The sequence below is a fragment of the Nothoprocta perdicaria genome, unplaced genomic scaffold (genome assembly GCF_003342845.1).
Source record: "Nothoprocta perdicaria isolate Ctin4 unplaced genomic scaffold, notPer1 scaffold_210, whole genome shotgun sequence".
Taxonomy (NCBI): Eukaryota; Metazoa; Chordata; class Aves; order Tinamiformes; family Tinamidae; genus Nothoprocta; species Nothoprocta perdicaria.
This window is the reverse complement of record NW_020455317.1, coordinates 650043-663450: the sequence shown is the minus strand read 5'-3', so window position 1 is coordinate 663450 and position 13408 is coordinate 650043. Positions and strand designations below refer to the sequence as shown.

The window sequence follows — 13408 nt, the reverse complement described above, 5'->3', positions numbered from 1 at the left end:
TGCTTACATCACTGGGTGCTGTGCAAGTTCTCCCATGCTGCTCTGCTGTTGGGTTAACAGTTTCATAACAACCCCACAAAATCTGTAAGGGAATAGCATTCACTTCGAGTAATACCCAGCATAGTCTTAACCTTCAGAAACAGCATGGTAAAAATAAGGATGGGGAAACTCTTCCAAATAGCTAAAATACACTGGGATAACTGTAACTTCCCACTTGACTATTACTGTGTAATATGCACAATTGAACAATTTAAACAGAAGTTCCACAACACCAACAGCAGCAAAGCTGAAGCTGATCCACTTGCACATCCACTCATARTGGATGTGCATTGGGAAGGGAGAAGAGATGTGGTGGCAGACTTGTTGAGGTGCTCTTCATTTGAAGCTTCTGGAATGCAAATAGCAGCAGTAAATACAGCAGCTTTTAAACATGAAGTCTCTGTGAGAAGCTCAGATGCCTTTAAGAGACTCTCAGGGTTTGGCAGCTCAAATAGTTGGTATCAGCTGGTTCAAGTGTTGCATTTTGAATGACATGGGAAGACAGGTGATTTAGCCCTTCAGCAAGAATATCCAGGGAATAGTGGGCTCTAAAGCTCTTGTCATACCTTTAGTCTGACTGCTCCTACTGGGCCCTGGGCAACAGACATCATTTATGCCCCTTCCCCACTTTGATTTTTTTTTAGTAAGGTGATGGTTTTCTGGTAGTTATAGTTATGATAAAGTAGTGGTTTGGTTTGTTTAATAGGTGGCTCACATGACAAAAAGTGAAATCTCTCTTCAAGACACAGCATTTATTGGGCCAGGGCTTCTGTTTTTGGACCAGTACTTCAACAGTTTTGTTGATGAATATATTGTTCTGTGGATGGCATTGGTAAGCRTTTTGTTTTATATTTGTCTGTTCGTGTGTAACGTACTTAAAGGAATGAATCTATCCTTATTCTGTTCCACTGTTCAGACTTCCTCCAATTTCAGCGGTCACTGGAGATGGAGTGCTAGGATACCACATAAACTTAGGCTTTGGGAACTGACTGGCTTTCCTTCCTTGCAACAAAGATGTGAAAGTTTACATTTTACTGATCTTTCTTATAATTATGTCTTAATTCAGATAGTTTCAAAATTATTGTACTAAATGTAGATCAAACTTTGCTTATTGGACATCAGTATTGCATATGTGTTTAAAACGTATTTATAGAAGATTGTTTGTTCCCAGGCAAAGGAGATCAGTCTATATAGAACTCCTAAAATGCCTATCAAGCTTGTCATGTTGGATAGATTCTGAGAAAAGTAGAGCTGAATTTATTAGTAGGGACTGTATTTTGAAAAGTRCTTCTGCTTTTAACTTGTTCTGTTTTGTTCTTTTTAAGTTCATATCCTTGTTTGATATGCTGAGATATGCCACTGGTGTATGCCTACAGATTGCTGCTCATCTTCATATACATGTCTTCAGAATTTCATCTCATCAAGCTCCTGAACAGGTTCAAAACCATAATGACTGATTATATAGATCAAAGAGAAGAGGAGAAGCAGTTAGGGGAATGCTGAATGAAGCAGCCTCTCTCTTTGGGAAGCCAGATTAAGCTTTTCAAGAAAACAGTTTGTGAGAGAGCTTACTGTGCTAGGTTATTACCAGGTGTGATAATTACTAAAGGCAAAGTCCTGCAGCTGATGTGATTAATACATCCTGGTTCAGAATTATTTCCCCTGTGTTCTAATACTACAGCTGTTACATAATATCATGAATGCCACGTTCAAACCTTGTCCACTCCTGCTGGGTACCTTTAGTTCCGTACTGCTCTTCTGGTGCACGTAGGCTGCAACCCAAAGTGCTGCCAGTCAAAGTTCTAAAAGGAGTTTCACATTTCCATAGGTCAAGTAACTAATGTCTTGCTAGCATTAGTTTTGAAGTGGTAGTCAGAGGTATTGCTAAATCCAAGCCTGGTAGAAGGAAGCATCTGTGAGGTAAAACTAATAGTTAATTCTGGTCCTGATGATTTTAGAAATATATGGATGTGGGAAATGCAGGTCAGGAAAATTCATCTATTTCCAAATACTATTTTGAATGCCTTCATTCATTCTCAAAGAGCATATGCTGCTGCTACTGCATACAAACGTAGCTTCCATTTTCTTTCCTGGCCAGTTTCTGGTTTTGCAGTCATCCTAACGTGTTTGCCTCACTGTATGACACCAATAGCTACAGTGTAGGTAGCTGAGTACTTTAAGGACGTTACCTTTACCTACCCTAACTTGTATGTGTTAAACTCCTCTAGYGAATGACTTAAGTTGCTTGATAAACTTACGTGACTGTGACTGTTTAACTGTGACAACACAACCCAGCCATGTTTGATTCCCTCTGAAGCCTATTTGTTAACACTGTGTTAAATTACAAGGCTAAACTAACTACAGTTGTACCTTATCCAAACAAAACTGGAAGGTATTAAGACCTGATGTGTAGAAACTGTGTAAAAGAATAAAAGTGAGGACCAGTATCAGCCCCTCTCCTTCTTTAAGACCAGAGCCATCAGATAACATAATGTGCCTAGATTATGGACTGTTACGGACTATAAGGTTCTCTGCTACTTGTTTCTGTTGTCATCAGAGGAAAGCGAAATTCAAGTAGCTTATTATTAAAGTAGCTTATTTGTACCAGCAAATTGTGAACTGCAAACAAACATGCCCTAAAAGTTTAAAATCCTCTAAAAAAGGGTATTAAATATGCTTCCTCTAAAAATCTGTTTAATGTATGTGTTCATTATTGCATCCACTTGCTGGTTTGTAGCTGAGATGTGAATTCATAAAACCCTTCTTGAACTGTGCAATAAAGAATACTRTAACTTTTTTATTTTTAAATACTATTTGAGCTGAATAGCTGCTGCATGGTAGTTCAAAACAAGAAACCTACGTGAGATGTTCAAGGAACATCAATATTGTGTTGTCTGCTAAATTTGGGGCCAAGGAGAGGGGAATAGCATTCAGAGGAACTATCTCCCTGCCATGTTCCTGCATGAGAAGGCYAGATGCATGTACAGGAGGACTAATTGTACCAGTCACTGCCCAAGGAATGGCCTTTCAGGTGATTATTACAGACAAAGAGTTCAGTTCTCCTTTCCCGGGGAGTCTCTCCTGTTCAAGTCTGGGAAAGACAGAGCATCTGCAAGTGGACTTTGCTGGGGTATAGGTTAAGAGAAGGGAAAATTAAGAAGCTGCCTAYATCTTGTCCTACTCTTAAAGTGAGGGGCTTGCCTTCCCAGAATGCTAGAGAAAGGGGGTCATGGAGCAGTATGTAGAAATAGTTTGAAAAATAGAGTTGAGGTATTCCGAGGGCAGGAAACTAATGCAGAGTCAGTCAAAAACAATAACTAGGCAATACTAAAATACCATCACAATAAAGATATGGCAGAATTGTTGATTGTACTTCATAGCATGACCTAATATCCCTAAAAGGCCAAAAGAGAGTATCACAATTATAAATTAGTGTAGTTATGTGATTACTCATYACATGTTCATGCTTTCTCAGACACTATTCTAGAAATTCACATTCTCAGCTTTTGTTCCTTCCCCGAGTCCTAACCATTCCATATTGGTTCCTTGCTCAACTTCCATTACATCCTAATAGTTGATTTTCTTCATGTAAGCTATCATTAATCTGTCTTTGTAAACTGGGGAACTGTTAAGTAGATGATTTCATTCTGAATGATAAATGCTGGTACATTATTGGGGAGAGAAGCTGGACGGACTACATTTGAAATACTTTAAGAAAACATCACATTTGTGGTGGGGAGGGTGTGTGTGGGGGCAGTTGTAGTGTATTGGAATCCCAACATTACAAATTTAGAGTACCGTCTCATATTCTAGTCTACATACAGGCTTTCTGTACAAACAGTTCTGTGCACACCAAATGTTAGCTGCCTACATTAGTAATGTAATAAGTGAAGCATTTCTCCTTAAAACCTAGGCCTTTCTAAATTGCTAGTCATTTGAAACTGCAAAAATAACTAGTCCATCTTAAGGGTTGAAATAGCATGKATCAAATATGAGCTATAGATTAATTCAGCAGAGGTCTGCAATAATTTTATACCCCAAAATGTGTTGTAGTTTTTAATTATACTTATTTAAACAAATGTCATATAAAGCCATGACACTCAACATGAATTCAAGAATCTTGCCTTCTTGGTAAGTTTAAGCAATTCCTAGTCTCCTACTGGTAATGAAAGAGTACAAGGCAGAGCTCAGCAAAAGACTAAGGGTTTTCCTTAATTTACCGTAATACACAGTATTTAGCGCTCTCACATAAGATTTATCGTATTTTAATGAGCTTTTATAACTTCTGACAGGTCAGGCTAAGTGTTGAAACTATGAAAATCATAAAATAACTGTAGCTTTGGAAGAATACTTCCATTCAAACCACATACCTAAAAAGCCTAAAATTATGGTGCAAAATCTGTGTAATGTTTTTTTTATAGATTGTGTCTGTGGTTTGCAATTTGGCATTACAAGCAGTGAAACAATTCAAGCAGTCTTACGCTAATGAAAGTGATTATGAAGCAGTTAAAGATTAATTGTGCAGACAGTAAATGTTTTAGAAGTTGGTGGGTTTTCCTGTTTGATTTGTTTTTGCTTTTCAGAAAAAAAAAGTGAACTTACCTTATCAATATTCCATCTTACAGCATTATGAAACATGAGCTTAGAACAATCCATGAAACCTTTTAATGGGAACTTTACAACATTGACATCTTAACATACTTCTCTATGGCTAATGCCTATACTTGTATCATGTTACTTAGGTAAAAGTGGTTTCTCCATTGAGCCATCAGAATAACATGGACTGAAGAGACTTGCGAACAGTTGCCATCTCCTGCTGTTGCTGTTACAAGAAAAGGAGATAATACTGAACAAATGCCAAAYCCAACCTGATTCCCTGAGCTAATTAAATGAATACCAAATGACATTTTTATAGATGTTCTATTTTTGCATTTAGCTGAGTCTTTATATATACTTTATATACTTACCGTGTCCATCATGATCTTCTTCTGCAACATAGCCATTTCTTTGCGAAGCTCACTTTGCGCACCAGCCAGAAGATTTTCATTGTTCTTCTCCAGCTCTTCCATGCTCTGAAGTTATGGATAAATTTAACATTTAGACATCGAGGAGAAACAATTAAAAAAACAAAGCCCCAAACTATCCTTTATTCAAACTAGAATTCCATTTTTATAGCAGTACAAAAAMCAAAAAGATAACTCTTCCTTTTACACACTACTTCTTGAATGAGCTAAGGTAAAACTCACTGGTTATCTTTACTTTCATACATAAGGTTAYACCTGACTTTATGTGTTTATATGTTTAGCCATCTTTTTCTTGGCTCATATTTAAAGTAAACCTTATTTGAGGTTTGATTTCTAAATTTTGATTTTCGCTGAGGAGAAATCACAGCAATACTTGAACTTCATTTTGATTTTGCGTCTTTGATGACAATATTGTGAAGTGATTATTTTCACGTCTGTCTAACATGCTCTGTAAACTTCAGCTATTTAAATGAAGAATTGCTCTACTTCTAATTACTTTTCAAAGCTGCTGGACTTGAGGGAAAAAAAAAGTCTTCATAGCTAATTGAAATTTCATACAAAAAGAAGAGGGGAGGGGGAAATGATTTGAATAGATATTAAAGTTTTTTTTAGAAACTAGAACCTCTTCTTCCTCTGCACTCCCTATAAAAACACATCTGTAATCATTTTTCTCTCAGTCTAGATTTCTTATAACTCAATAGTGTGTGGGCCTTAGGCTTTTAGTTTTTAAATACACATTGTATCTTGGTTAAGAGGAAACAAAATTTTCAGATGTCGTCAGGGATACTTACCCCATATTCAAAGATCTTCATTTACTGAAAGGGTAGATTAGAATGTATGTATTTTAAAGTTATCAACTACCTCATACTTAGTGGGCCAGTAATGCTTAACTGTGAAGCACAGGCTTCACAGTTATATAACATGTTCTGTATGCACCATTCGAAAAAAAMCCCAACTATTTGTAGTGAGTGCCAGCAAAACCAGGAACTATGCATGAAGCAACAGGAAAGCCAAACAGGATCAATTATACAGCCACCCAGCTAGACAGACAGTCACCCTATTTTCATCATAAACAGTTACTTCTTACTTTCTGTTGTCATCTTAGTGAATGTTTACTTTTAGGTTAATGAAAGGAAGATCTTTTCTAATCAGTATTTCGTATGAAGAAAAGGGAACCATAGAGGGGCATTAGGGGCATGTCCCTTGCTGCAAGAAGCAGCAATAGCTAGAAAGATTAATGAAAGATGACTTTGCTTTGGTATCTAATTCTCATTACGGGGGATGCCACTGTAGCAGTCACAAACACAAAATTATACTTTAAAATTAAGTTTTCTGATAGATTTTCAATATAGATTTTCAGTTCTCACTTTAAACATCAGTTTTCTTAACAAAAAAATAAGAGACAAGACAGCATCTTGTTTATTTGATTAATGGATAACCTTTAAACTGGCACAAAACTGGGTTCTAGTTAGAATGTATACTCTGAGGGCTAAGGTTAAATATTCAAAAGAGGTGAGTCTAGCAGATCCCCACGGGAACCCACTCAACCCTATCCTTTAAGTAGGGGCAAAGTGTATGCAGCTCTGGAGAGAACAAATCACAAAGAACATAACATGAAGGTTCATGGAAGTCTGATATTTTTCCCAAATCAGGGAAAGGCTGAATTAATACAGCTTTAATAATTGATAGGAAGAAAGATCATCTGCCTCCTAGGAAGAATGTGCTATACCTTTATGAACTGCTCATAGAGCTGCTTAATGGTCTTCAGTCTCTGACTTTGCACTACTCTCGCCTGTTGAAAAAGTTTTTGTTGCTGACGAAACATATTCTGAAAGAGAAGCAAAAAAACGTATTAGTTGGCCAAAATAATTGGCCAGCAACACTGATGTCATCTGTGAGAATGATAATTGTGCCTTGTGTGGATTGACACGGAAGCCCGTGTCTGTAATCTTGCTGTCTGCTGGGGTGTCTTACAGATACAAGGGGAATGGCAGATGAAGCAGCATTGCAGGGAGCTGTCTGCTCTTTTCTTGTACTGGGATTTGCTTCTACTTTGCTAGCTGCAAGAATGCTTTTGTGTGCCTGGGCTAATAATGGTGTAGTTAGTACAAATACTGGTGTAGTACAATAAAGGACTACAGTCTTCACCTCTCCCCTCTGCCATATATTCCAAAACTTAAATATTTATGGTTTGGAAATCACCAAACGTGACATGTCACCAAACTGAGTGAATTTTGAAGAGGTCTGTACTACATAAAATACTTCTGTATTTCTGCACTCTTGGTGTCTGAGCAGCACTCTTCTCTACAGGTGTGTACAGTGTAAAATACACATTACATTGCAAACTCACTGCCAGCTTTTCTTCCTGTTCTTCTGCTTTCTGCACATCTATATCCCATTGCTGAAATAAAGTCAAGAACTGCTGGGAATACTCATGATTGAGCTTSTGCCTATAAACACAGCAGTAAGTATTATAAACACAATGAAGAATGAGGAGAGAAACTAAAAGTCTACATAATATATTCTACATGAAACAGAATGTATCATATTCTTACATATTTTTTTCCTATCCTAATAAAGGAGGTGGCATAAGTAATGCAAAATGATATTTTTGTCTAGCCCTAACTGAATGCTAACTGAATGCTCTATGTTTTGAAAAGCTGAACCCACATATATACAGACATACAAGTAAGATATACTTTTATCTAAGACCACGTTAAAAACTATCTTACACTCTGACACAAAAGGAATGTTTAAAAACCATGAGTGTTACCTTTGCTCTTGCTGTGTTTTCCAAACATGTTCAATTTTCTGGTTACTGGTTTTGAGCGAGGCTTTAGTATACATTTCTAATCTTTTCCTTTTAGCTAGGAGAGCCTTGTTAATGTCAGCTGGATTAAGGCAAAGAATATTTACAAGTTATGTAAAGCAAGACACATGTGGTTTATTGAAGATGTAGATGCCCTTTTCTTTGAGAAAGCGTTATGAGGTGCACTGCAATGGCAAAAAGCCAGGGTGTTCGTGCTCCTGGGTGCTGCTTTAAGGGTTTCTCTTTGCCTGTTCTGGGCACTGGTTTCAGTGCTGCTTTCCTGAGTCTCCAAAGACCTAAGGCTCCTGGCACTGCCAGAGCTCCTTGCCTGGTCCCACTAAACACCTGCCTTGGATCCCACCTCTCCCAGGGGCCAGACCAGGACAGCCCCACCATGACTTGACTCCGCATACACTTCTTTGGCTTTGGGCACAATGGCTGTGGGTACCACGTCGTGTTTGCACAACTGTCCTGCAGTCTGAATCCAGGGTAGCTCCAGTTCTTCCATTATATATGTATTTTAATTAGCTCCTTATATGCTGAATCTTACGCTCTCCTACTGATTATTGTGATGCCTGAGCTTCATCTCTACAGTCAGCACGCATGCATACTTAAAACATGAGCAGCATTATCCAATCTGTTCACGCTCCACACCAATACCACTTAGTGCAGTATCCCGTAAAGACAGCACATGGGAATTGCTCAGTATTTAATTGCTTTTTAGTCACAGCTAGAGATGTCCTGTGCAAACCTACACAAAGGCATCCTGCTCCTTTTTTTCCTCTAGTGCACAACATTTTAGCTACACTATCAAAATCAGTAATTTTGTTGTAACTGCAGTACCAGCTCATTATTTCTAGTCTTTGATTCAATTCAGTTATGCAAATACTTTTTAAATGTATTTTTCTTAAGAAAAAGCATTAATCCCAGTGTTTTGTAGAAATATTCAAATTGCTTAAAATTTTGGAAATAAAGGAATTATGTGATTACTATCACTGCCAATATAGTAAATGAATGAATAAATGACAAACTCTCATACTCCAGAGAGCATCTGAGTACTTTTCTGAAAGTATTCAAATTAGTGTCAATTAATCAGACTGTCTTGTTTTAACTTACATTTGGAAATTTAATAGCTTAGCTCAGGTTTAATACATAAAGCAATCGCTTTTCTTTTTTGCTCTAACTATCAGGAAACATACACGAAACCTGACTCTGTAATTTGTTGAAGCATCTGCCACTGTTAATGCCAACATTATATTTGAGCAGGCACATCTTTTCTCCACCTAATTAAATTTTCTTCCCATCTTTGAGTCTTCAGTAAAAAGCAATTTTAACTTTTTACTATTCAGAATTGAAATCCTTTCATCTAGACTGCTAGGTCTACAAGATCATTCTAATATCTGCCTTCACAGCAGTCTCAATTCATAGATTAAGGAATTCCTTGCAAGCTCCTCTTTCACCTTCAGATCTACAGGTAAAAAATGCCTGGGAATTGTATTTACTCACATATACAACAAACTTATCAACAAGCTATTAAGGARGTAACGCTCATATTCAGACATTTTCCCTTCCCTCCACTGCTTTTTACTTATTTGTTACGTTATCTCCAAATGTACACTATAAATCCTTTACCAGTGAAATGTGCTGTTTTTCTCTAAGCTGTCAGCTATCTAAAATTCAAGTGGATACTTGAAGTAAAGCTGCTGAGGATTACACCTAATGAAGACTACATTAAAGGAATGCACACAAACCGTATGGTGAAGCACATAAGTCTCTCCACAATCCTCACCAGGTGACAACAATCACTTAGCCTCATTCTTTACTAGAAAACTTGCAGCATTCTTCCTGACTGCTGAAATTCCCTTGTGTTCTCAGTCCCTTTTCTCTACCTTTCTGAAGGCAAAGCACTGCTGACTAGCCCATTCTGTACCATAACTACCTTCTCAGCCATTCTTTGTCTAAGATTTGTCTAAGATTTGTCTAATGACTACAGCCATTCTTTATCTAAGATTTTCAAGTATTTGTTCTACTTGGCCACTTCTCTCTGCATTTACATGCCTGTACTTCTCACTCTATTCCTGCAATCACCAGTCACTTCCACCTACCTCACTGTAACAAAAAAATTGAGAACAGCTTTCTAACTCATATTGTATTCCTTCTGTTAAATATACTCACTGCCTTTTAAACCTTAAGAATCTTTATATATATGCATACACATCCAAATATGTAAAATTTCAAATAGGATTGATCATCAAAAGCATACATGCATCTGTCCTTTTCTCCATTTGTAATTCATCTACACTGATACATCTGCCTTTACATTAAATTACTCCATTCTCTCYCTTTTCTGCTGCTCTATTTAGATATATTATTACTTCATTTTTCTTTTTTTTCTGAGACATGGCTGTAGCCAATAATAACTGGTCATTTTATCTAAACCTTAAAAGCTATTTTTGTGAAAAAGAATTTTTGCCAACTCTGCAAATTAATTATGAACTATAATTTATTGCAGTGTACATCTACTTACCTCCAAATCGTTCCAACATATTCTGTACTTCACCCCTACAAAATATTATTTAAAAAATTATTTGCCTGTTTTCTGCACAAATTACTTGAGAATATGACTTGATGTGTATTTAAAACTGTGTCTACTTTTTTTACATGCCTATTACCTACAAGCAATGATAGCACTGCTGCTGCTGTACAAAAAAAAAAAAAAACCACACATTTACTCCTCTCCTCCTGCTGCAAGAGTTCTCTCTTTTTAGACTAATTGAATTCCTTTTTTTTTTTTTTTTTTTTTTTTTTTTTTTTTTTTTTTTTTTTTTTTTTTTTTTTTTTAATTTACGGAAGTCTATTAACTTCTTCCCTATGAAAGAGGCTATTAAGACTATGGATAGTCCCAATGAGGAAGGATGGTAAATATAATCATTTGACATACAGAAAACAAAACACAAAATGAAACTGGAACATCAAATGGAAAGAAGTCTACCAAGCTTAGCATGACAGACACAATAAGAAAAATCCAAGCCAAAAAAAAAAAATGCTGTTTCTACAGCAATTTTAAGATGAATATACTGYTGTATATTGATTGTATATATTGATAGTATATTGATTCAACAATGTTGCATCACCTAAACTTGTAAATAGCATCAAACAACAACAAGATCAGAGGTAAAAATTCAGTGAAACAACCCACTATTTAGAATAAAACTTAAAATCATCTTTTGAAAGAAAATCTGGAGAARTCTCACAAATACCTATTTAATTCACAGATGTGCAAAAGAGTCTGCAAAGAAGCGGCAGAATTAATTTGAAAGGTGGGCTTTTCTTTCGCAACTACAATGAATGTATTATTTGCTACCTTATTTTTTTCTTATTGATTAGAATGAAATGTTGAAAAAGAGAGGAAAACAAGCATACTAAATGTCTGAAATAGGTATTAATTTCATTTCTTTCATTTGGAAAAAATATTCTAAATCTTACCCCACGTCATCTGAAACCACATGAGGAGTCACCAAAGGTCTTTTCTTCCCATGTTTGTCCACCACCGTTGTTTCACCTTAATATAAATTTTAAAACAATGTACAAAAAAAGCTCACATTCCACAGAGAGTCATTTGAATTACTAGAAGTATAGGTACTTTTCTGTAACTCCATTGGGTCAGCGCTCAACTAATGGGCATGATCAAACATATACAGCCTCTAAAACTTTGAACCTGATACTGACAGATTTGGCGGTGGCCAGTGACAGGACAAGGAGTAATGGGTATAAGCTGAAACACAGGCAGTTCCATCTCCATGTGAGGAAGAACTTCTTTCCTGTGCGGGTGATAGAGCCCCAGAACARGCTGCCCAGAGAGGCTGTGGAGTCTCCTTCTCTGGAGAGCTTCCAAACCTGCCTGGATGCCGCCCTGTGCCCCGTGCTCTGGGTGTCCCTARTGGAACTGGGCGTTTGTGTTAGATGATCTCTAGAGGTCCCTTCCAACCTCAGCCATCCTGTTGTGATTTTGGGACAGATGTCTATGAGCTCTTCTGCAAGAACACATTTGAGCTGACAATACCCTGAGCTCCCCTAGGCTGGTCTCAATCAGTTGTATTTTCACAACACAAATACTCCAACCCACAGCATACCAATACTATGAAACATTTAAAAAAACCCCAAACCCACACCTAAAAAAATGAAAAAAATCTGTAATAATCTCCTTTAACTGTACTGAACGTTCTTTTGATCTTTAAAATGGCAAAACTAGATATATAGTTATGTTTTTTATCCAAAACCTAATTTCCTCAAATGTCAGACTTCATGACCAAAGGGAGAAAAATCATCCAAAACAAACCAGAATGTGTTGTAGAAATGTTTTGTCCAAAATATAGAATACAAATATAAATAGACATTTTGTTTGAAACAGTGTATGTTAGTATGCACAGATATAGAAATGGCAAACAATAATGTAGCAGAGGCAGCTTAGCTATCCTTAACATGAAATTATACTGACAGACCAAAAGAAACAAAAACCAACATTTAAGATACTTTACCCAATTGCTAATTCTACAACCCCTTTGTCCAAGAAGTTGCAGAACACACACTGTGATTCATACTGTGTCTAATATAAATCAGATACAGTTGTCTTTGCTTACGGACAGAACGTGCTGATTGGACCCATCAGATTTCTCAAAATTCAGCCAATAAAGTTTTATAAGCAAAGAGCAGAAAGCTTCAGTGCTCCATAGAAGTTAACAGAGCTTTTTTTTTTTTTTTTTTCCCCCTGCTCTGTCCTTTTCTCACAATATTAATGCAACTAAATGATAGAAGTACAGGACTGGAAAAAAAAACCTTTCAGAAGGTTTTTAAAAAAATGAAAAAAAATAAACAAATGTTATAAACTTTACATTTTTTTAAAAAAGATCTAGTTTATATAAACACCTTCTCTAATATCTTCTTCAGATCCACTCAGATCTTTTCTTTCGTCTTGAAAGTCATAGGCAGGTATGGCTTGATCTTCCTGTGCTGCTTTACCACCTTTTCCTTGATGCTTTCTTCCTGATGGTGCCATAATGAGATTTTCTTCCCACTAAAACAACATGCTGTGTTTGTTACACAACTTCTCCCACAATACTTTAACGAAAAACATGCTTTGATGCTTATAGTGACTTGTATACCCCTATAGCAGTGTGCACCGGAAAGATACTGAAGCAGCGGAACTGATTAACTCGTGAGGTAATCCACAGGACTGACCATCAGCTATGTTTTGAAGAACAGGTTAAAAATATCAGGACTAGTGGGAAACACCTGTTTTTGCAGGGAAGTGAAGTATATTATAAAACCTTTTAAAGTGCCTGCCAGCTATGCTTTCATACCATTTATTAAATATTGTGTCCTATTCAGTGCCGCTTTCCCATAAGACTAGGCTTATATTCTGTTCTACAAAACACAGGAATGATAAACCACAAAGAACAGGCGGATTCTACCCTCCATTCCATGCTAGGCAGAAACATGCACGTACAAGCAGTATTTAGTCAAGCTACTCAACCTT

At 36.7% G+C, this 13408-nt stretch overlaps 2 protein-coding genes across 3 annotated transcripts in view; one reads left to right on the top strand and one right to left on the bottom strand.

The window, feature by feature from the left end:
• The window catches only part of CHPT1 (choline phosphotransferase 1), a 20561-nt gene extending 15036 nt beyond the window's left edge, over window positions 1-5525 (top strand). The window contains exons 7-9 of one of the 2 annotated variants that reach the window (XM_026038496.1): window positions 746-871; window positions 1365-1475; window positions 4782-5525. In XM_026038496.1, coding sequence (XP_025894281.1) covers window positions 746-871; window positions 1365-1475; window positions 4782-4826 — 282 coding nt within the window. In that variant the 3' untranslated portion in view covers window positions 4827-5525. The remainder of the gene's footprint in view (window positions 1-745; window positions 872-1364; window positions 1476-4781) is intronic. The other variant, XM_026038497.1, reaches the window with a different exon arrangement.
• Window positions 4808-13408, bottom strand: SYCP3 (synaptonemal complex protein 3). Its single transcript, XM_026038498.1, has 8 exons — window positions 12799-13408; window positions 11359-11434; window positions 10400-10434; window positions 7837-7954; window positions 7414-7513; window positions 6793-6891; window positions 5007-5111; window positions 4808-4861 (listed from the first exon to the last, which is right to left on the bottom strand). Exons 1-8 carry the CDS (start codon window positions 12926-12928, stop codon window positions 4808-4810), a joined length of 717 nt encoding a protein of 238 aa, XP_025894283.1. The 5' UTR covers window positions 12929-13408.